Below are 22,174 nucleotides of genomic sequence, written 5' to 3' on the forward strand. Positions count from 1 at the left end.
GTGTTGCGGACCTTGGGAATTAATCTATTTAAAAAATAATAATAATAATAATAAAAGAAAGACAGAGAATGTTTTTAAGACAATAATATAACATATAAATATTGTTTGTTTGTAACTCTTTAAACAAAACAGCTGGTCTTCTCGCTCTCTCTATATATATATATATACTCCATTCCTAATAACAAATATACAGTACACAACAAGTCCATTTGGGGTGCACATACTGGAAGGGCACAGTCTAATACATGTGTTCCATACAAATATTAGTTTATGTACAATATGATCAGTTAGTTGCTGTACATTGGACGAGAGAGAGAGAGAGAGAGAGAGAGAGAGAGAGAGAGAGAGAGAGAGAGAGAGAGAGAGAGAGAGAGAGAGAGAGAGAGAGAGAGAGAGAGAGAGAGAGAGAGAGAGAGAGAGAGAGAGAGAGAGAGAGATCCTCTTCACGAAGAGGTCTTGGGCTCGATCCTCAGGGACGCTTCATAGAGGCTCTCCTCATCCAACACACTACTGCTGTCCAGAAGATACTGGGATGCCTGAGGGAGGTAGCGCACAGGTGAGTAACACTTGGTACAGTCACAACATGTAGTACAGTGCAACGTTCGGACCGTACCAACTGTTTTGACTGGTCTGAAAAGTTAGTACAGTCAAAAGTTGAGACTACCAACAGTTTTGACCTCAGTCAACAGTTAGCAGTCAGAACAGAGACAGACAGGGACACAGTCCAAACAGTCCAGCCAGGCCATTATACAGTTAGGACAGTCGGAATAGTAAGTACAGGCCAAACTTCTACAGTCTGGACTGTACTCACTGTTTTGAATCCAAACTGCTCAACTGTACAGTCAAAACTGTCACAGCAGTTAGTAGAGGCGATATGCTATAACCGTATATTATTTAAAACCTTTGCATTACCTTTGGCTGATAATCAATCTTGTAAGCTGTTTGCTGAAACTGGCGTATCTCCCGGATGATGTGGGATATCTAGACACAGAAACAAAGGGGCGTGAACCAGGATGAACGGACCCCAAGTTACTGTACGGGCGCCAACCAATGGAAACAAACTGAAGGTACATCTGGTGAACTGCATTATGTGAAGATGGGTCATGACAAGGGAACCTAGGTGAACCTCCTCAGTCGATGATAAACAAACTGGTAATATAGCAGGCCAGACCCAGTGTCTGTCAGCCTCAACGTTTCATGTATTAAAGGTGCCATGACATGCCACCAGGTGTGGTGTGATTAGCCGTTACAAGCTGTTTTGGAAATCTGCCCCTTATGACTTCACAAGGGGCAGAAAGTGGGCGCGTCCACCGAGATGTGTGCTGGATAGATCAGTCTATCAGCCTACCCAGTGGACTGTAGCAAACGTCGCTCATCTATCCGTCACGCATCTAGGTGGACACGCACACCTGTGATGTATTAAGGGGCAGATTTCCAAGACGGCTTGTAACGGCTAATCACACCACACCTGGTGGCACGTCATGGCACCTTTAAAATCTTTTGAAAAGTACGACACGGGGCACTTAATGGGCGTGTCTTACCATTCTCATCTTGGAGAAGTTGACCAGCTGGTCCTCTGTGTAGTTGGGGGTGCCCTCCTCGATGAAGGCCAAGTCTGTCAGGTACATGCCCAGGTAGGGGACGCACGGAGGGTCACAGCTGAGGGGCACAGCCAGACAGGGTCAGAGAGGAGGCTCTCACACACACACACACACACACACACACACTCATACTTACATGCACAAGCATAAGCACACGCACACACACACACACACACACACACACACACACACACACACAAATCAAACACACACACACACGCACACACACGCACACACACACACACACACACACACACACACACACACACACACACGTGCACGTGCTCACACACAGAAGCACACACACACACACACACACACACACACACAAGTCACGAACACACAAGTCACGCACACACACACACATACACAAACACACAGTATCTAAAGTGACCTAAGTTTCTCACTTCGTCATATCTCAATATACTCACTTCTTCAGAGCCTCTCTGAGGTTTTTGAACCTCCCCTCAGACGACACCAGCTTCTGTAACTTGTCAATCACGGTCTTGGTCTGATGATGTTGGTTGCACACAAAGCAAACAGCAGATCAGACACGCTTGTCATTATTCATACTACTGTTTTCCCCCCCCACCCCCCTTGTTTTACAACCTTTTCACAGTCAATCCATTTTCAGAGGTCAAAGTTGAGCATGTTGAGATAATGACATCTGGCAAGACCAGCTTAGCTAAATTCCTAATCAGTAAAACAAACAGTTACTGATAACTGCTTCAAAGTCCAATATAGAGTCGTTAAGACATTTCACACAGTCCAGGGAAGACTTGGGTCATCCTGCTCCTTTATGACATCTGCATTCACAGTGCATCACTTTGGATTAGATAATTAAATAATGACAAACAATTAATAACAATACATATTTTAGTGTGGTGCTTTTCAGGACACTCACCTTACAGTGCAGTAAAAAAATTACTTCAGAAAAAAAATAAAAAATAGTTCAAACAGATAATTGATAATAGATTGATAATAATATTAGATGTGTGGTCAGCTGAGGTCGTGTGGTTGTTTGATACGAATAGTATTAGTGAGGTCAGCTGACCTGCTTGATACTAATTGTATTAGTGAGGTCAGCTGACCTGCTTGATACTAATAGTAATAGTCTGGGCAGTTTACCTGCTTGGTACCAATCGTCATAACGGGGGCAGCTGATCTGCTGCATGCCAACTGTAATAGTGAGGGGAGCTGACCTGCTTAGAGACTTTTAGCCAGGTCTTCTTCAGGCGGAAGATGGAGCTGCGGTTTAGGGAGGAGGTGATCTCCAGCACAGCGTTGTAGTTGTGGAGACAGCGGCAGATGTCGGCCACCGCCACCCACTTCTCCAGAACCCCAACCCGCAGGTTCACATCGTCCCATTTCAGGATCTCTGTGGCGATCAGGTTGCTGATCTGGGAACGTAGATAGGTAGGAGATAAACAGCGTCCACACAACAACTGCATAGCATCTGCTTATCTATCTATGAATCAATGCATTTATTCATGCTCAATGTATCTATCTATCTATCTATCTACATATCTATCTATTTGTATCTACAAGTATCTATCAATCTTTATGTATCTGTCCGTATGCATCTATCTGTCTGTGTATCTATCCATCTAGCTCCAGGAATTTATATATATATATATATAAACGCATATACATATGCATATATGTATCTTTTAATCTACTGTATATGTATATTTGAATATATGCATGTATAAATACATATACATCTGCATCTTTGCATACATGCATTTGAATCTTTCAATGTTTCAATCTTGATAAAAGTATAAAGTAAGGAACCCTTACATCATTGAAGTGTTTGGTCGTCTTCATGATGTATGGAGTTCGCTCATTCTTGTCGTTCTTCATCCAGCCTTGACCAAAGAACTCCCTGAAGAATCAAGGAACATTGTAGAATTAACCCTATATAATTACCCTATTAACAATATAATTGTCCACTCCTGTGTCTTGCTCACATGGGTGTGTTTGTGTAAACTCACTCGTAGGGGATGACTTTAAAGACCAGGTGGTCCAGCAGAGTGAGCTGTTCTGCTATCTCCAAGGCAGAGTGGCTCTCAAAGGGCTCTGACTTCCCACCTTCCAGTCCCTGAAACACAGAACACGGGCATCGGGACTGAGGTACGCTTTGGCGGCCCCCTGAGGACAGCAGGTGAATTACAAGGGTTTCTCTTACCATCCGTGTGATCTCCTCCAGGCTGATCTGGTGGTCCCCAGGGTCCTCCTGGGTAAGAGTTCTGCAGGGCGCACATGAACATAGATATTATACAAATGTCTTTGTAGTTCTTTAAGATGCACAATACAAACAAAACACAAGGCAGGCAAACATTAGTATGCGGAGGACATAGGTGGAGGGAGGGAAGCACAGCAACTACACATTTCACCAGAGAGGACCTAAAACACTAATTATGGTCAAACAAAAACAAAAAAAGGGTATTATACAACAGCTGGTGCCGACCAATGTAATTTGATTGGACAAGAGTGATTCTATGAGTGCTTATAAAGCGTATTCAAGTAAAATAGTAATAATAATTACGTTAACGATCACAAGCTGTTGACTCATCAGAAACCAAATGCCACCAAAGCAACTGTCAGCAGACTCTTATTTTACTGGTTGCACAATAAATGGAAACATATAAATAAATGTACATGAGACACCTAGCTGGCCTGCAGTAACACAAAGACCTACAAAAAGTAGCAAGCCAGTGTGCAAGAAAATGTGTATGTGTTGCTTGGCAACACTCTAGTCCCAGTCCAGCTGAGGAACTATTTGTGCTTGCAGAGCAAAATAAATGATCAAATAAACAAACAAATCATAATCTGTTGCCGTTTATTACTGTTAACTAACAAATGGCGCTTGTAGAAGTGTTACAATAAAAGCTGAGACGAGATCAGCCCTCCCTCTGGTGTGATACTGCCTCATTATTGTGCACCTGATGATGTTGGCAGCGGCCTTCCTCTCTTGTGTGAGCAGCTCAGGGTCGTGCATGACCTCCTCCAGGAAGCTGATCACCCTGAGCTTCAGCTCCGTGTTCACCTCAAAGTCCTGGTGGCGGGACCGGGGGGGTGGGGGGGGGGGCGGGGAGAGAACAAAAGACACGTTATTGCTGGAACACAATGACAGAGAGGCGTTAGTCCCGGTGAACATATGCGTGTGTGTGTGCGGGAAGAGAGATGGAGACATGGAGGATGAGAGGAGGCAAGAGAGACAGTAAACAAACAGTAAACAGTGACAATAAAAGAAAGAAATATGGACCAGACTGACAGACAGACATATAGAGAGACAGTAGGACAGACAGATATGCATATACAGATACAGTTAGACAAATAGACAGACAGACAAGCAGGCAGACATAGACAGACGGACAGGCAGATAGACTAAGCCTTAGGAAGACAGGTGGAGAGACAGACAGACAGACAGACAAGCAGACAGACAGACAGAGCTCTAGAGAGACAGATAGACAGACAGACATATAGAGAGACAGTAAGACAGATAGACAAACAGACATGCAGACAGACGTAGAAAGACAGAACGCAAGACAGACAGACGGACCAAGACAGACAGACAGACAAAGAGGCAGACAGTCAGACAGGCAGGCAGACAAACAGGCAGACAGACCTGGGCGTGCTTGGAGACCCAGTGTCGCAGGACGTTGAGGACTCTGTTGGTGGCAGCTCTCCTGATCACAAACTCCTTGTCCCCGTTCCTCTGGTCCGTGGGGAACCCTGGAACCCAGAAGACCATGTGACCTTCACACGCTAAACACTGTTAGAAATCACGGCCCTCTTCAAATGCAGTATTTAAATACTCATACTCACACTCGTACACAACACTGCCTGGCTACTTAAGCTAATGCTCTCTGGAATGTGTTATTTAGAACATCGAGTTCTGAAAAACACAACAGGCCAGCACACACACACACACACACACGCACACACGCACACACACACACACACACACACACACACACACACACGCACACACACACACACACACTCACACACCAGAACTAGCATTTAGCATATATTCAACACATTTCTGAGATTTTATTGCATTTCACAAATTACAAAAATATTTCTGATCACCATTAAAGTGAATCTGCTCGAATTCACACGGGGTGAAAACTGAAAAAGAAAGCCAGTTCACCTCAATTCATAAAACAATGGCTACCTTGTTACAGTGTGGTCTCTACTCAGGGTACTGACCAGTGCTGGCGAGGGACATTCGGCGGTACTTCTCCTTGGTGGGCGTGCCGTCGTTTGCTCCAGCGGTGGCGATGGCAAAGGCTGAGGCGGCGGACAGGGCGCTGCGGTTGTTGTCCAATTCCCGACACGAAGACACCACCATGCCATTGTTAAATGAAAACAGAGAGAACTCTATGGTGGAGGGGAGGGGGAGAAAGTGCAATGTTTTAACCCTTGTTTCATATCACAGCATTAGTGCTCATATCATAAGCCAAGCATTTCATCCGCATTATATATGTAGTTGTATGCGTCAGTTTATTTTATGTCAATGTTAGTGTAAATGTGCACATCTTTATTTATGTCATGTTTATTTACTTTAGTTATTTTTGTGTTTTATTTGCAATTTATTTTCAATTTTCTATAATCTATTTATATTATAATGTTTCCATCTTGAGCTGAGGAATCTTGACAGAAAATACTTTCCCCCAGGACAAATAAAGTACTCATTCAGCATGGACATTGCATTTTAACTAAATTAAATATTGATATATATGCAAATATTGAATATTATCCGTTAGCGTTGTCAGCACTACGTAGGGTATTACTTTAGGTGAAGCAAACGGTCATTACATGAATCGGGTCTTAGATTATGTAGTTCTCAGATGTAACCAGCAGATAGCAGCAGAGGGCAAGAACGGAAAGATGCTCCATATATAACCTCCAGCTCCCCATCGAGTTTAACGCAGGAATTTATGATGGCTATTCCTTGTTATTTAAGGCGAGTTTAATCGTGTGAGATGATGATTATGATGATGATTGTTATGGTTATCGGGACAATGATGAAAAATAACAATAATAAAAAGATGATGATGATGAAGATTATGATCATGGTTGTGACGTTGATGATGATGATGCTGACGATGATGCTGCTGCTGCTGATGATGATGGTGATTGTAAAAGGCCTAATCAGCAATGTATAGAAACAGATTTTTTTTTTACTTTCTCCAAATAAAGACCCAGACCGTCACAATATGTTTGTTTCTTCTCCGCTCTAGCCCTGCAGTGATTGGTGCTGGCTGGCGTCTGCTGTGTAAGCAGACAGGACTACAGTTGTCAGATATAAGCGCTTCACTTCACAGACCACACTACTGAAGACGAAGAAGAAAAATGTCCCTGGTTGGCATTAAAACTCTCTCTCTCTCTCTCTCTCTCTCTCTGTCTCCGTGCCGTCAACAGGAAGGGGTCGTGACGTTTCTCTTAGCCAAACAACACAACACAGCCTTCTGCTCCTTAGCATAGCGGGGGTGGGTGCAAGTCCACACACACACACACACACACACACAAACACACACACAAACGTGTGCATGCATAACATCAATGCTCACAATGGAGAGGACCCTGTGCAGTGTGCATAGGCGTGTGCTCATGCGCCGCGTGTGCGTGTGCATAACAACAGTGAACTCTGTAAACTTCAAGATAACGTGTCTCCCCTCTCATCGCCATGTGCCTACTTTTCTGCCTCCCCCTCTCTCTCTCTCTCTTGCTCTTTCTCTACCTCCCCCTCATTCTCCCTCCTTCCCTCTCTCCCTCTGTCTCCCCCTTGTTCCCTCCCCCTCACTCTCACTCTATCTTCCCTCCCCTCCTTCCATCTCTGCCTCTTTCTCTCTCTCTCCTTCTGCCCCCTCCTCCCCCCCCAAAAAAAACATCTCCCCCTTACCTTTTCTTCCCTCCCTACGTCCTCCCTACCTGCCCCCCCTTTCTACCCCGTTCCTTCCTGACCGCGCTCCTATCCCTCTGCACTTCCCTTATCCATTCCTCTCTCTCTCTCTCTCTCTCTCTCTCTCTCTCTCTCTCTCTCTCTCTCTCTGTGTTCCCTGCCTCCCTGTGTTGGACCGGGGGCGGCTGATGCAGAACTCGCACATGGTTGCTAAGGTACCAGGTTTCCCTCCACCTACACACACCAGGCCATGGCTTCCCTGCTTCCCGGCATCGTGGGCGGAGAAAGCGGTGGGGATGGGTTGTGTTGTGTGTGTGTGTGTGTGTGTGTGTGTGTGTGTGTGTGTGTGTGTGTGTGTGTGTTTGTGTGCAAAGACGCAGAAGGACCAGCAAGAAGAGAATAGAAGAAAAAGCAGGGTGGTGATGGTGGTGATGGTGTTTCAACTCATTATGTTATGGAGGGGGTTCACGTGTATTGATTGTTCGTGATGTATTTATTTGTTTATTTTCATTATGCTGTGGGGGCGTGTCCCTTGATAGCTGTGTGGAGAACATGTGACTCTGTGTGGAATCCCCCGTATGGATCACTGACTGAACGGAGGCATGTGAGGGGGATCACGGCATCGGTCCAGCCGGAACCACACCTCTTGATGCTGGGAGGGTGTTTTCTCCCTGGCGCACTGCACATACGCAGCACATAAAGAGTTTCTGCAAAGTACAACTTCCAAACATCCAACTCCCATAATGTCATCGTTCCTCATCCGTTATACAGTCGCCAAACAACATAGATGCTTCACCTGCATACAATGATGCCATATGCTTTGTAAGCAAAAGAAAAGGGACTCTTAAATATAACTCTCCTTAAATATTATTATTTTAATGAAGTGCTTTTGCACCGTTTGTGTCATTTGTTATTTTGTAGGGTTTTTAAACAGCGTTCTGAAGTGATATGTTTTGATATTTTACATACATTAGACATTTGGACGGCATGGTCGAGGTATCTGATGAGAGGAATGGGATGATCAACTAAACGTCTTTTTTGGTGGGATATACCCGGGAACAATCTGAGCCTTCAACACGGGTTCTCACCAGAGTTTTTGGACTTGACGTTCTTGGGGGTGCTGGGGGACTTTGGGGGTGACATCTCAGCCTCGACCTCGTCACTCAGGGGGGGCTCCTCATCACACACCTCCCTCACTGCCATGTCTGCACAAATCACATCACGCAATCTCATTACACACGTCACATGACACGTCTCATGATGAATGAAACGCTATGTGACGCTAATCACATGTCACAGATCACATGACACATCACATGACATGTAACATGATAAATCACGTAACACGTAACATGAGAACATCACATGACACGTCACATGATAAATCACATGACACACGTCACCTGACACATCACATTATGAATGAAACAACGCTAATCACATGACACTGACCACATGACACGTCATATGACACGTCACATGACATGTAACATGATAAATCACGTGACACGTAACATGAGAACATCACATGACACGTCACATGACACGTAACATGAGAACATCGCACGACACGTCACATGGTAAATCACATGACACGTCACATGACACGTAACATGAGAACATCGCAGGACACGTCACATGATGAATCACATGACACGTCACATGACACGTAAGGTGCATAAGGTAAGTCTCAACTGTAATAATGTGCCCCATTGTGTGGGGTACAATGGGGCACATTATTGTGAGGTAGTGTTGTGTGAGGTAGTGTTGTTGGTATATTGTCATGTTATGCATTATTATCATTATTATTTTTCTTTATTAGCAACAGCTGATTGAATGGCTGTTTGTTTGTTTGTTTGTTTGTATCATCTCCATGATCCAACGGTGCCAAAGAAAACATTTGGTCACCATCTGACCAAGAACATATACTCCCCTCCATCTGTCCTCCACTTTAGCGTACCGCAGCCAACCCCACAGCTCTTCTGGGCTTGCCTCCCCCCCACCCCCAGAGTGACGTATGATGGTAACCCCCCAGTAGGAAGGAGCCCCATACAAAGCGCCCCCCATGGGTGCTACTGACCTTGCTTGGACAGAGGCGAGTCCTCCGCCTTGCCCTCCGCCTTGGCGTCGCCGTCGTCGGGCGGGGTCTTGCTGGACACGTACAGCTTGTTGATGTCCAGCGTGGTCTTGCTGAAGGGCGACACGGTGGAGTGCAGGCCGGCGAGGCCGTTGGGGGAGCAGCTCAGGGCGGCCAGGTCCAACGCCTTGCCCCCCGTGATGATGGGGATGTTGAGGGAGAGCTTGCGCCGGCGGTTGGGCGAGGAGGTCTTGGTGATGGAGAGCGGCGGCGGCGAGGAGAACTTGCGGCTGGCGCGCGGCGACTTGGGGGGCTCGCCGTACAGGAGCTTGTTGCTCTGGCTGCTCGCAAAGAACAGCTCCAGGGAGCTACGGGAGGAGGAGAGAGGAGGAGGGGGGAGGAGAGAGGAGGAGGAGGGGGAGGAGGAGGAGGAGAGAGAGGGAGGAGGAGAAGGCGGAAAAAGGAGAGAGGCGACAGAGGGGAGAAGACGAGAGCAGAGGTGGAGGAGATGGGAGAAGGAGGAGAAGGGAGCAGAACGGGAGATGAAGAGGAGGAGGGGGGGGAGGGAGGGAGAGGACAGAAGAGAGGAGGAGGAGAGTGGGAGGAAAGGAGCAAAGGAAAAGGGGGAAAAAAGAGAAAAGGGGAAAAAAGGGGCCACAGAAGCAAAGGAATAAGAGAGAGAAAGAAGATATTTAGTCATCATTATATTCCCGAAACACCTGTAAATGCATGCGATCATGATCACATGGGCAGATGTTCCCTGTTCACCCCAGCAGGCCCGGAGGGACCAGCGTAGGGCGAACAGTGCTGCCGATATGCCGAGCATGAGCACCGCCACACACACACACACTCTGTGTTTTTAAACAGTGAGCGCCATCCACAACATAGTCACTGCGGAGCTCTTCAGGAGCCCCTGCCTCTTTATTTAAGCTACATTGTTGAAGACAGCCTCCTCCTTGCAGGAGAACCACCCCCTCCCAGGGCCTATAAATAGCATGGCAAGTGACAGTGTGGGAGGCACGGGTTCTGCCAACAGCAACCCAGGGGAGGCCCGCACCAACAACACACACACACACACACACAGGGAGAGAGGGGGGAGAGAGAGGTGGGGGAGTGGGGGGTGAGAGATGGAGAGGGAGAGGGGAGAGAGAGAGAGCAAGAGAGAGTTAGATAGAGAAAGGGAGAGAGCGAGAGAGGTGGGGGGGAGAGAGAGATAGAGGGGTGAGAGAGAGAGAGATGGAGAGGGAGAGAGGGGGGAGAGAGAAAAAGAAAGAGAGAGAGAGAGAGAGATTCCTAGAGTTCTGGTAATGTTTGAGCAACAGAAAGAGATAGCGAGATGGAGATGGAGAGAGAGAGATGGAACGAGAGAGTGAGAGAAAGAGAGAGAGAGAGAGCAAGCGAGAGAGAGGGATATGGATTCCACCACAGTGGGGGCTGCAGCAGAGGAGTGGGCGAACAGGGAGCCTCATGTCCTGGCTTGGTGGTGGTGGTGGTGGTGGTGGTGGTAAGGGGGGGGGGGGGGGGTTGGGGGGAGGAGGAGGGGGTGGGGGAGAGAAGCCGTGGCCACGTTTGTCTCCATCACCAAATCACACAGTGAGGAGGAGGAGGAGGAGGAAGGCACGGGAGGAAGGAAGCACAGAGGAGAGCTGAGAGGGGGGGAAGAAACGAAGGAGATGAAAGAAAAAGTGAAGTTTGAGGGGAGAGGCGGGACTTCAGAGGACGGGATGTGGACGAAGGGTACTTCAGAGAGACGCAGACGAGGGAGGAGGAGAAGACGGGGAGGGAGGAGATTGGAGGAGGAGAGGACAAGAGGAGGAAAGGGGCGGAGAGGACAGCAGGAGGACAGGCGATAGGGAGGAGGAGAGGAGAGAGGAGGATTGGAGAGGGGTAGGGAGGAGAGGACGGGAGAAGGAGAGGAGGGGGGGAGGAGGGGGGGGACAGGGGAAGGAGAGGTGATGAGAGACAAGGGGAGGAGAGGAGATGGGACAGGGGAAGGAGGGGTGAGGATAGAAAGGGGGAGGAGAGGAAATAGGAGGGAGAATAGGGAGAGAGCAGACGGATTGAAGGGGGGGGGGCAAAAGAGAAGGGGGAGAAAAGGAGAGGAGAGAAAGGGAGAGAAGGTCTGGGTGCAAAGCGCCACACTCAATTTTTAATGCTAGAGAGAGAGAGAGAGAGAGAGAGAGAGAGAGAGAGAGAGAGAGAGAGAGAGAGAGAGGACAAGGAGAAAAGGAGAGGGTGGGATCCTGCAGCAGAGTGAGGAGTTGCCATGGTGACAGTGCAGTAGAGAGAGGGATGGTCAGACTAGGGGAGAGAAAAAGAAAGAGAGAGGATTGAAAAACAGAGGAACGAGAGTGTGAGGACAACACAAAAGAAAGAAGAAAGGAAAGAAACAATGAAATACAAGAAAAGGAAAAAAATAAAGAAAAGAGAAGGGATGGAGAGACAAAGAGGGGGATGAGAGTGAAGGTCTTGGACCTCCAGCTGCTGCGTTGCTATACGTGATGCAGGGTAGTTAATGTCATGTGGTACCCCCCGCTGTGTCTCCGTCTTACCCCAACCTCCTGTCACATTCCTCCAGGCTCTCAGCTGCTCGCCCTGCCCTTGGCTACTGGTGAAACCCAAATACAAACCCTTGTCTTCCACTGTTTGGTACCGCAGGACAGTACTACACTGCTCCTGCTCTCCAGACACAACAGCTTGAGTATTTTAGACTGTGAGGTCATCTCCACGGGAGCATTGCCTCATGTGCTGAATTCACACCATTTTGTAGAACCTAACCATAACCCTAACCTAACCTTACCCAGAACTCTCATGCTCAACCCAAACCCTGACCCCCATTCCCCAGCCGTCAGCCTGTATCACACCAGCCGAGGGAAGCCTTGAAACCAGGAAACCATGATCCAGATAAATCATCCACCACGGAAGCCCCGGACAAGAAGCCACACAGGTCCTAGAGGACCGTGTGTGTGGGGTCCTCCGTTGCCTGCGGAGGGACTGAAGGCAGCACAACCTGCCAATACAACATGTTCAAACGTACCCTCTCTTCTAATCAAGTAGTATCATCTTTTCTTGGTTAAATCTGCCTCTGAAATGTCTAGAGACCCTGATATTCTTCTTGTTATATAAAAATTGTATTTCTTAGATTCTATTGTTCGTTTCCATTTCAGTTTTGTATTTGTATTGCAGTGTTGCACCTAAAAACTTACGTACATCCCTTTCAATAAAAGAGTGTCCTTATGACATATACAGGGGCTGCTGCAGCTCAGGAGGTAGAGCGGGTTGGCTGGTAACTGCAAGGTTGCTAGTTCGATCCCCGGCTCCTCGTGTCGAGGTGTCCCTGAACACGGCACCTACGCCTAACTGCTCCCTGGTTGACTCCGCCGTCGGCGTGCGAATGTGTGCATGAATGGGTGAATGTCAGGCAACACTGTAAAGCGCTTTGGATAAAAGCAGTATATAAATGCAGTCCATTTACAGTTAACGTAAATACACAAATAAAGTTGGATGCATTGAAGGGGGGGTGCGTGTCTCACCGTGCAGGGATGGCACTGATGGGCTTCTTGTAGATGGTGATGAGCTTGTCCAGCACCACGTCGGCGCTGGAGAACACGCGGTACGAGTGCAGGAAGGTGTTGAGGAAGTCGATGGAGAGGAAGCGCAGGTCGGTGAGCCTCTCCAGCAGCCGCTCCACGCTGGCGTAGCGGATCTGCAGCACCTTGCACGAGTTCATCATCTTGCTGAAGCGAATGTCCACGTCGTCGCAGTACAGGCTGGTGTCTGACCTGCAGTGGGGGGAGAGGAGGTAGAGGAGTATTACCGCAGCTGATAAGAAATACTAAACAATATGTGTGAGGTAAATGTTAATTAACGAATGCAAACCTTATTGTAAACTGGTAGTTGTGCAGCACTATCACTTTTATTTGAACGGCTCTAATTCAGATTGCGTCAGTCGCTTGGGATAAAAGGGTCTGCTGAATGCGATAAGTATAGGACACTAATGTTGTTTTACTGATGGCTGTTTGCTGCTCAATGGGTTTATAGAATCAACACTGCTGCAACATCCTGATTGTGAATAATCATTTGAATTGTATCCTGATAAAGATGCAGACAAATACCTTGTGCGGTGAACCTAAATTACATTCTCAAGTAGATATCTTTTTTCCAAGCAGATGTTTTTGTTATGTGCACAATCATTCGAGTATGTGAGCAGTACAATTAAAAGTCGAGTGCTCTGATGATTTTGATTGGAATGCTGAATTCCAAGTCTTTTAAACACAGAATACAAGACATTTTTTACTTCCTCTGTTTAGTTTTGAATAGGAGCTCCATCTTACTCACACACACACACGCGCACACACACACACACACACACACACACACACACACACACACACATACACACACACACACACACGCGCACCAACAGCCGGTTTAGAACATGGGAGTCTCATGAGTGCGTAAATGACCTCTGTGTTCACGCAACTTCCGCGTCCTTACCAACACAATGGTTGCCTTCCCAACACAAGCGTCCCCCGTGTAATTGTGTTCCATGCATTACGTGATACATACGTACATTGCAGCGGGGGACGGGGGGGGGGGGGGGGGGGAACGGGGGGAGGGACAACACTCACTTAATCATTTGTGGCACAGTGACTTTACTGTTCTCCTCAAAGGCGTTCATCATCAGGCCGTTGCAGCGGATGTTGTCGATGCACTGTAGGAGAGGTGGGGGAAGTGCTAAGCGTTAGCACAACGTGGTGACCCACGCCCACCGACAGCGGGGCTTGGATTCAAACCCGGGGTTTTAAACCCTTGAATATGCACAATACATAGAGCCGAGGGGGGGGGATTTTTTTTTTTCAAATGTTTTAACACATTTAGCTTGTCTGCCCAGGCTCATCTCATGCTGCTAACATCAAAGAGACGCCAGTGCAATACTGTACATAGGTACGTATGTTAATGGTAAACTTACTGGTGTACGCCGGTTGCTCGGGATAGTATTGTAGTATCGTTATTTTGGGCATGTGGAAGTATGTGGAAACCTACATATGAATGTGAATTACTGAAAAACCGTTTTTGTTGTACAAATCATTATATTTTGGGAAGCTTAAATTGTCATAGGTTTGCGCCAAAAGATGCATTTCTTCCAAAAATGTACCAACGTATATAATGTAGCACTATAGATACATGGGTAATAATCACGGATCCCTCTGGCTGAGGTCTCACCATCCCTTATTACAAGAATACATATGTGTAATGCTGTGTAGGAGAGGTGGAGTGGGGGCATTGGGACCACGTGCCTGGCTGATGTCGCTGGTCCAGGCAGCCTTCTCCTGGCGGGACGAGGGCACCAGGATGACCGTGTACGACTGGATGTCTTTGGGCTCCACGATCACCTTGAAGTCCAGATGCTCCACGTCCTGCCCAGTCTTCTCTGGCTTGGCTGGGGGTTCAAAATAAACCGTAGAAGACCGCCGTAGTCAGTTGAACAGTTACATCGCGCTGAGATATGCTTCTATCAAATTCACATATTTTACAACAGGGTGCGGTTTAATGCTCTGACAGTGATTAAATGTACTGTATTTAACATTGACCCCAACGTTTACAATGGGTACTGCAGTCCAGATTCACAATATCAGAGTGTTCCCTCCACCTGCCCCGTCCTCCCATGACTCGAGGCTCACCCGGGTTGCCAGATTGAGGATAGGAACACAATAACAACATTACAATTTGAAACAAGCGCAATTATTAAATTTGACAATGACAAGTGGCATCGAGTTTTGGACATTCATTCGAGTGGCTAATTTATACGCTTGCATTTATTGTGTGCAAATCATAAACCAGCCGTCTTGAAATCCTTTTGGGCTCTAAGCTGTCTCCATGTTTCGATTGCAAAGATGTACCCGTGTCTTTAGCACAGCCCTGGTCATGAAGCTTTTTCCGAAAGAGGACGAGCCAGGTCAGGTAGAATCTAGTACAATCTCAGTTGATCCAGTTATTTAGCTTGCTTCCATGGCTGCAGCACACTGTGTTTGTGTGGCAATTTGTTTTGTACCTGGCTACCCAGGGTACTCTGAGAATAGTGAATCATAACACACAGGCACTAACAAAAACAAACGTTCCGACACTGAACAGAAATTTCAAAGGAGACCATACTGGCTGAGGCATAGTTTCTCTCTGATGGTCAATTTATGATCTATGATGATTTATTTTTAGTACGGTCAATTTGTTACATAGCTCCTTCAACTAATTTCATAATTTCATACAGACTATTACTACTCTTGAGTAGTTCTATTGATTACATTAGAAGACACTAACCTTCATCATCGGTTCCCTCTAGTTCCTCCATTAAGGTGCAGTCGATCAGAGAGATGACTCCATTCTGTGGTCAATGGTCAAAAGACATTACAGGATGTAGCACACAACTTGTAACTTGTTCACAGTGTATTGTTTATTTATTGTTTCATTATGACTTTAAGTCTAAAATACTGGACTGGATAAGATAAAGATAAAAAAGATAAAACAATACTTAACAAAACTTTAAAATACCAAAAACAAATGTAGGCAATTAAATGAATGAAAACAGATTGGGCTCCAGCTGTAAGCTGTTAGCTGATGCATGTAGCAGGTAGCAGGTAGCATATGAGCTAGGCTACCAACCCATCTCTGTACCTTGGTGATGTGCAGCTTCCCCCCGGAGCCACGTGTGCAGATGATGAGGTGTTTGGAGAATAGGAAGCACTGCCTCTCTCCTTCCTTCTTCAGGGAGAGAGAGCCCAGTCGCCCCCTTGTTATCTTGCCTCGCTCGCTCATCGGTACCTGGATCAGGGAGCCTACCAAGGAGGCCCAGACATATAGACAGCCAGACGGTCACACACACACACACACACACATCCATACACACAAACACGTCCACACACACACACACACACACACACACACGCGCCACACATCCCCCCCACACACACATGCCGAAAACATACACAGACAGACAGAAAGACAGACACATACACATAAAATATTATATTTATGAACAACATTATGAAACATTCACAATCTCAGTATTTTTGACATGGAAAGGAGCATTGGTTGCTCATTGTACCGCACAACATATGCACTGGGTCCTGGCTGGGTCCGACATGGCTCACCTTGCCTGACGAAGGTCTGGCTGGTGTCCAGCAGCACCTCACAGCCCTCCACGATCATCCTCTCGATGGCCAGGTTCTTCCGGATGTTCTCCGTCTCGCTCACCTCGTCGTGCATGATCCTGGAGCAGACAAAAGTTCATATCTACGCTTCTGTTTTGTCTGTGACGACGGACGGACGGGTTTGGAACCCTGGGGTCACTGCAAGATGTTTTTCCCCTACATGGTTCGCACACTAGCAGGTTCTATCAATATATATCAAATACACGTAATACAAATTGTAGTTTTATACAATGCTATTTATTTGGATCACACTTTTCTAAATACTGGACCGCACTTTACATAACAGTATATAAAATACTGGAGTAAAAAAAACATTATATATAAGAAAAATGCTTTACCAATACAAAGGATTGGTCAGAAAGTAGAATGCCTTGCAGCCCCGCAATCTTTACATTTGTCAGGGGCCGTTATTGATTAAGAGCCCGCTGATTTGCTCAGCGAGCGGTGTCAAGTGTGCAGAAGCTCTGAGGTCCTGAGTACTGGACGGAGCTGTATCTTGTAACAGATGGAGTCTTCTCATTACGATGGATGGATGGTGAGTTACTGGTGCTTCTGACCTGGACAGTTCCTCTAGCTTGGACTTGGCGTAGTCCAGACTGGTCCTCTCCACGTGCTCATGAGGAGTGTGAGCCAGAAGCTCGTGTAGGGTCAGGATGTAGCGAGGGATCTGGGAGAGAGACAGAGAGAGAGAGAGAGAGCGGTAGAGATGCAGAGCGGTAGAGAGAGGTAAAGAGAAATGGATGGGGGACGTTATACTGGCCCGGTAGCAGCAACTCACCCCAACAAGTGTTCAAAACCTTGAGAACCACGCAAAGCAATGACATTATATCATCATAATGAATCTAATATGTAATGATTCAATAATTGGAAAACTAACATTTCCCAAGAGCGATATAAGAACATATTACCGGAAGACCAGTTGGCAATCAGTTAACGCGATGACACAAGTGTGCCGCATCTGAGACTTTCCCCGCTTCAATTGTGTAATTAGTGATCCACTCCATATCCTACTAAAGACCCCTCTTGCATTTCCTTAAGTATCCACGTGTTGCAGTCAGCCAGCAGTCAGGTAATGGAGCTCGGGCAGCCATCGAACCTGGAACATGGGGTATGTGAGGAAGGTCTCCAGGGTCCGCTCCTCACAGTCGGGCTTGGCCTCGTACTGCTTCAGCAGCTTGTCAAAGTCCCGGTTCTGCTTGCAGTGGGCCAGGATCTGCAGGCTGTACTGGTGGTTCCTCACAAACTCCTGGTAGATGTTCAGCATGGGCAGCAGGATGTCAAACAGGTCCGCTGTGGACGGAAGTCGTGTTGGTGTTAATACGATATTATTAACATTATTATTGATTATTATTATTCAAAACACTACCCAAAATACTATATTATAATTGATGATATGATCAAGAACCAAGAATATCTGTATCCATCGTGTTATTAACGACATCATCATTGTCACTATTATCATTATTATCTTCAATGTTAGCAGTAGTAGTAGTAGTTATTGTAAAAGTAGTTATCGTAGTAGTAGTAGAAGTAGAAGTTGCCAGCAGCAGATTGTCATTGGAGTGAATGCAGTTGCCGTAAACAAAGAGACAAAATTTGTCAAAATACATGGTGGCTAGTTAGCATCCAAATCAATCTATGATACATCGTTTTAGCACTCAAGAATGTGTGAACGATGTGTTGAGCAAGTGAGGTTCAGGGATGATTAAAGTGATGTGCTCCTACCCAGCACCAGCGTTGGCCAGCTGGCAATCCTGGCCTTCAGGCCCTGGTAGAAGATCTGGTGCAGGAACATGATGGTCTCACTGCAAAGTAACACAACACGCGTAACACAACAACAACACATTGTTATTGTAGTGGTGTTTGTTTTGTTGTTGTTTCAGTTGATGTTATTGTTGTTGCTTCATCAGCCATGCAAACAACTAACCAACGGCACAAACCAGTACACAGAAATCAGAATGACACATTTTAAAAACGTTGAAAAGAATTGAATCGATAAAATATATTCATACTAGTTCCATATTTAATTTTTAAATCTAATCTAATCTTCATTCAAACATGTAACTTCAATATAAGAGCACACAATGATCATTGTAACTATGTCCGTTATCTCAGGGGGTGGGGGGGGGGGGGGGGGGGGTTTCCATGGAGACCAGGTGTGGGTTAGCATGCTAATGCTATAAGAGTCCCTGCCTGTTGAGGAAGATGCTGCTGACGTCGTCGTGGGTGATGGGGGGCTTCTTGGAGCTGGCGGCCATGCGCAGCGGCCGCAGGAAGTTGTTGACCAGGATGTGCAGCTGCTGGACGTACTCTGCCTCCGCCTCTAGCATGCTGAACACCACCTGGTTCCTCTTCCTCATGCTCTCGGCGTGGGGGGAGCGGATGTAGTCCTGGATGATCGTCTTCCACTTCCTGCGGCAGATCCAGCCTCGCAGGAAGCTCTGGACCTGGTTGGGGCCGGGAAAACAGGAAGGACAGGTATGTTATGGTCTGGCTGTGTGTAGGTGTGTGTGTAGGAGGTGTGTTTTTGTATGTGTGTGTGTGTGTGTGTGTGTGTGTGTGAGTGTGAGAGCGTGTGTGCCAAAGCTGTGGTAACACAAACATGCATTTGTACTCTACGGTACTCTACTGTATTATAACGGTACCTTTCATGTTGCCTACACAAGGAATTTAATTGGAGTTCTCCAATGTATGCGCAAAATATTTCTGACGAAACATAGGTGACGAAACATATTAGCATCTTGTCATTTCAATGTCAGTGCTGCTCAGGCATCTTAATGTAGCTGGCAGTTCCTTGACCAGGAAGGTTCTCCTAAAGCGCGGAACGCACTGGCCCAACCGTTGGCCATCTGAGACGTTTGGGGAGACTCGGACGAGTTTGGGAACAAATCTGTTCGGTGTGTTCAGCTGTGTTGGAAGACGGTGACTTGTCTGATTCAACATTCAAAGTCTGAGAGCATTGGCGTCTGAGGATTGGGGCCTCTGATTAGTGGTCTACTCAGAAGACTCTGAGTAGTCTTCGTGGTGTGTTGCAATGCAACTTTTCTGCAGAACGGGTCAGACGCGAGTCAACGGAGTGGTCGGATAAAGGCAGTTGGCGTTTGGGCCCCTTTAAACCAAGCCTGTGAGGTTGCTCAGCAGTCAACAACGCTGACTGGCTGACTGATCTGGCTATGGCTTCTACAGGGCATCCCCCCCGACTGTGGCTATCAGGGTGTGAAAGCAGGATGTGACTTAACCTAACCTTTCTTGAATCAGGAAGGGAAAACAAATCCTGAGGTACACATCACTGCTAACTGAGCCCTGTGTGCTGCCCTGTGCAGTCACCACCACCCTCTGTTAGGCCAATGTCCCAGCAGGACATGTCAGAGTCATAGCGGAGCCGTCCGATCGGCTATTTTCTAATAAAAGAGTAGTGATTCCTACACGCGTTGGGAAAAAGCGCCATTTGTGCAGAAAGTGTGAGTTTTTTTTTCTGGGCAGGCGTAAGTGGAGCAGGATCACTGAAATGATTCTAACACTCTCCTCCGCTCCTTTCATCCTCAGAGCTCACCTTCTTGATCTTCTTGATCTCCGTGTCATCGTCGCTGGGGGGGACCTCGGGAGTGGCCTGGATCTTCTCGTTGTCCTTCAGAAGACCAGCAATCTGACTCACCAAGAGAACAATCATTCAATCAGCAGCCCGCCCACGGTACCACACACACACACACACATACACACAGACACACACACACACACACACACACACAAACCCAAGACCCAAGACACTTACTACTGCTAACCAGTCAACCACATATTAGACCGTACATGGTTGTTCTTTGGAGTTATTTTCTCACCCTTATTAACGCTGTATATGCTGCTTTTTTTAAATGATTGGATTATTATTTCATTATTATTTTTCTTGCATTCAATATCCATCAACTGTATTGAACACACCCTTATTTCAAGGGTACTAGTAGATCATGAGCAGAGAATGTAGTTAACCTTGTTATCTCACTCAACTAATGAGCGCTTTACCCTCTTTTAACCGATGCTCCCTCCTGTCTTCCAGCGGCTCTCTATCTGGTGCATCCGACAGGCGTGAGGCATGCCTTGCATTGGTAAGGCATGACACATGAAGAGAAGAAACGGCTCTTCATGTACATTCCTTTAACTTTCACCCATACATGAAAGCATGAAGGGGAACAGCGAGCAAGTCTCCGTTTGATATAGAAGCTAAGACTATGAGTTGATAACGGGCCGTTGTGTGCTGCAGCCTGCGCTACAATAGCAGCTGAATCCAACATATTGAAAACATTCATTTGTTTGGGAACCTCCATGAGCAGATTAAAGGGAGATGCAACGGAGCTGGTCTTTTTTTCTTCTTTCTATTGAATGGTGACAATGCATGCAGGTAGCAGCAGTTCAATGAGGGCCGTCGGGTTGGCCCGCGGGTTGGGGTGTTGACGTTGTTGCTGTGGACTGGGGATGTGAAGGGAACTGTTTAAGTCAAGGAGATCAGGTCTGGGAATGCTCAACCCTGTCTCCCTTCACGTCTCTCTCCTTGTTTACTCACTCTCATACTTTTTCTTCTTTTCTCTCAAACTCTATCCCTACTTATTACAAAGCTAATAACACAGACACAGACAGACAGACAGACAGACACACACACACACACACACACACACACACACCCACAAACACACTTGCATGCACACACACACTTAAACACATAAACACACACGCAACATTTATACGGTAAGGGTTATAAAAACACTTACCTCCGATTTAAGCCGCTCAATCTCAATTTCCCCATCCTCTATCTGTTGTCTAAGTTGCTTAGCAACCGTTTTCTCCGTCTCCACTATCTGGAGTAGATGGAGATACTTCTGCATGAGAGTCTCATGCTCCGTAGCTAGATTCCTGTAGCTACACACACACACACACACACACACACACACACACAGATAGAGAAATATAGACAAAAACAGAAATATAATTGGCTGATAATATGATTAATTAAACAACACCTCACTGCTACCTTCATATGTGTTACATAACATAAATAAAATATTTGAACATAAATCACCCTACATAACACATCATAGATTGATGTTTGATTGTCGTTATATGACCAACGGGTCAGTACACAACATGACCTAATCATACGCGCATGTGCCATTGTCCATTTGTTCCTGTCTGTGGGTAGACTGCTGTGTGGACGGTTGAAAGGTCAGGGGTTGAAGGTTAAAGGCGTCAGTGTTAGCCAGTACCTGGCCTGTGTGATGGCCGCCACCCACTCATCGCAGTCCTTCACGTCTTCGGTGCGGAGCTCCAGTGCCTTCTGGTTGTCATGGTTAAACGTGATGGTGAAGTAGTACTGCAACAGGAGCAC

General features: G+C 46.6%; 1 protein-coding gene across 1 annotated transcript in view; it reads right to left on the minus strand.

Annotated features, from left to right (window-relative positions):
• Positions 1-443: 443 nt before the first annotated feature.
• Positions 444-22,174, minus strand: part of LOC311356188 (ras-specific guanine nucleotide-releasing factor 1-like) — a gene marked incomplete at both ends in the record, with an annotated part of 27,262 nt that continues 5,531 nt past the window's right edge. The window contains 26 exons of the mRNA XM_084475944.1: positions 444-536; positions 913-981; positions 1,542-1,659; positions 2,033-2,112; positions 2,804-3,001; positions 3,402-3,486; positions 3,596-3,702; positions 3,790-3,850; positions 4,547-4,659; positions 5,233-5,339; positions 5,820-5,990; positions 8,604-8,720; positions 9,596-9,960; positions 13,126-13,374; positions 14,224-14,306; positions 14,893-15,035; positions 15,911-15,974; positions 16,265-16,425; positions 16,741-16,859; positions 17,358-17,467; positions 17,897-18,090; positions 18,526-18,605; positions 18,994-19,247; positions 20,354-20,446; positions 21,561-21,708; positions 22,053-22,159. Coding sequence (XP_084332070.1) covers positions 444-536; positions 913-981; positions 1,542-1,659; positions 2,033-2,112; positions 2,804-3,001; positions 3,402-3,486; positions 3,596-3,702; positions 3,790-3,850; positions 4,547-4,659; positions 5,233-5,339; positions 5,820-5,990; positions 8,604-8,720; positions 9,596-9,960; positions 13,126-13,374; positions 14,224-14,306; positions 14,893-15,035; positions 15,911-15,974; positions 16,265-16,425; positions 16,741-16,859; positions 17,358-17,467; positions 17,897-18,090; positions 18,526-18,605; positions 18,994-19,247; positions 20,354-20,446; positions 21,561-21,708; positions 22,053-22,159 — 3,489 coding nt within the window. The remainder of the gene's footprint in view (positions 537-912; positions 982-1,541; positions 1,660-2,032; positions 2,113-2,803; positions 3,002-3,401; positions 3,487-3,595; positions 3,703-3,789; positions 3,851-4,546; positions 4,660-5,232; positions 5,340-5,819; positions 5,991-8,603; positions 8,721-9,595; positions 9,961-13,125; positions 13,375-14,223; positions 14,307-14,892; positions 15,036-15,910; positions 15,975-16,264; positions 16,426-16,740; positions 16,860-17,357; positions 17,468-17,896; positions 18,091-18,525; positions 18,606-18,993; positions 19,248-20,353; positions 20,447-21,560; positions 21,709-22,052; positions 22,160-22,174) is intronic.

This window comes from Micromesistius poutassou (assembly GCF_964030765.1).
Source record: "Micromesistius poutassou genome assembly, chromosome: 12".
NCBI lineage: Eukaryota > Metazoa > Chordata > Actinopteri > Gadiformes > Gadidae > Micromesistius > Micromesistius poutassou.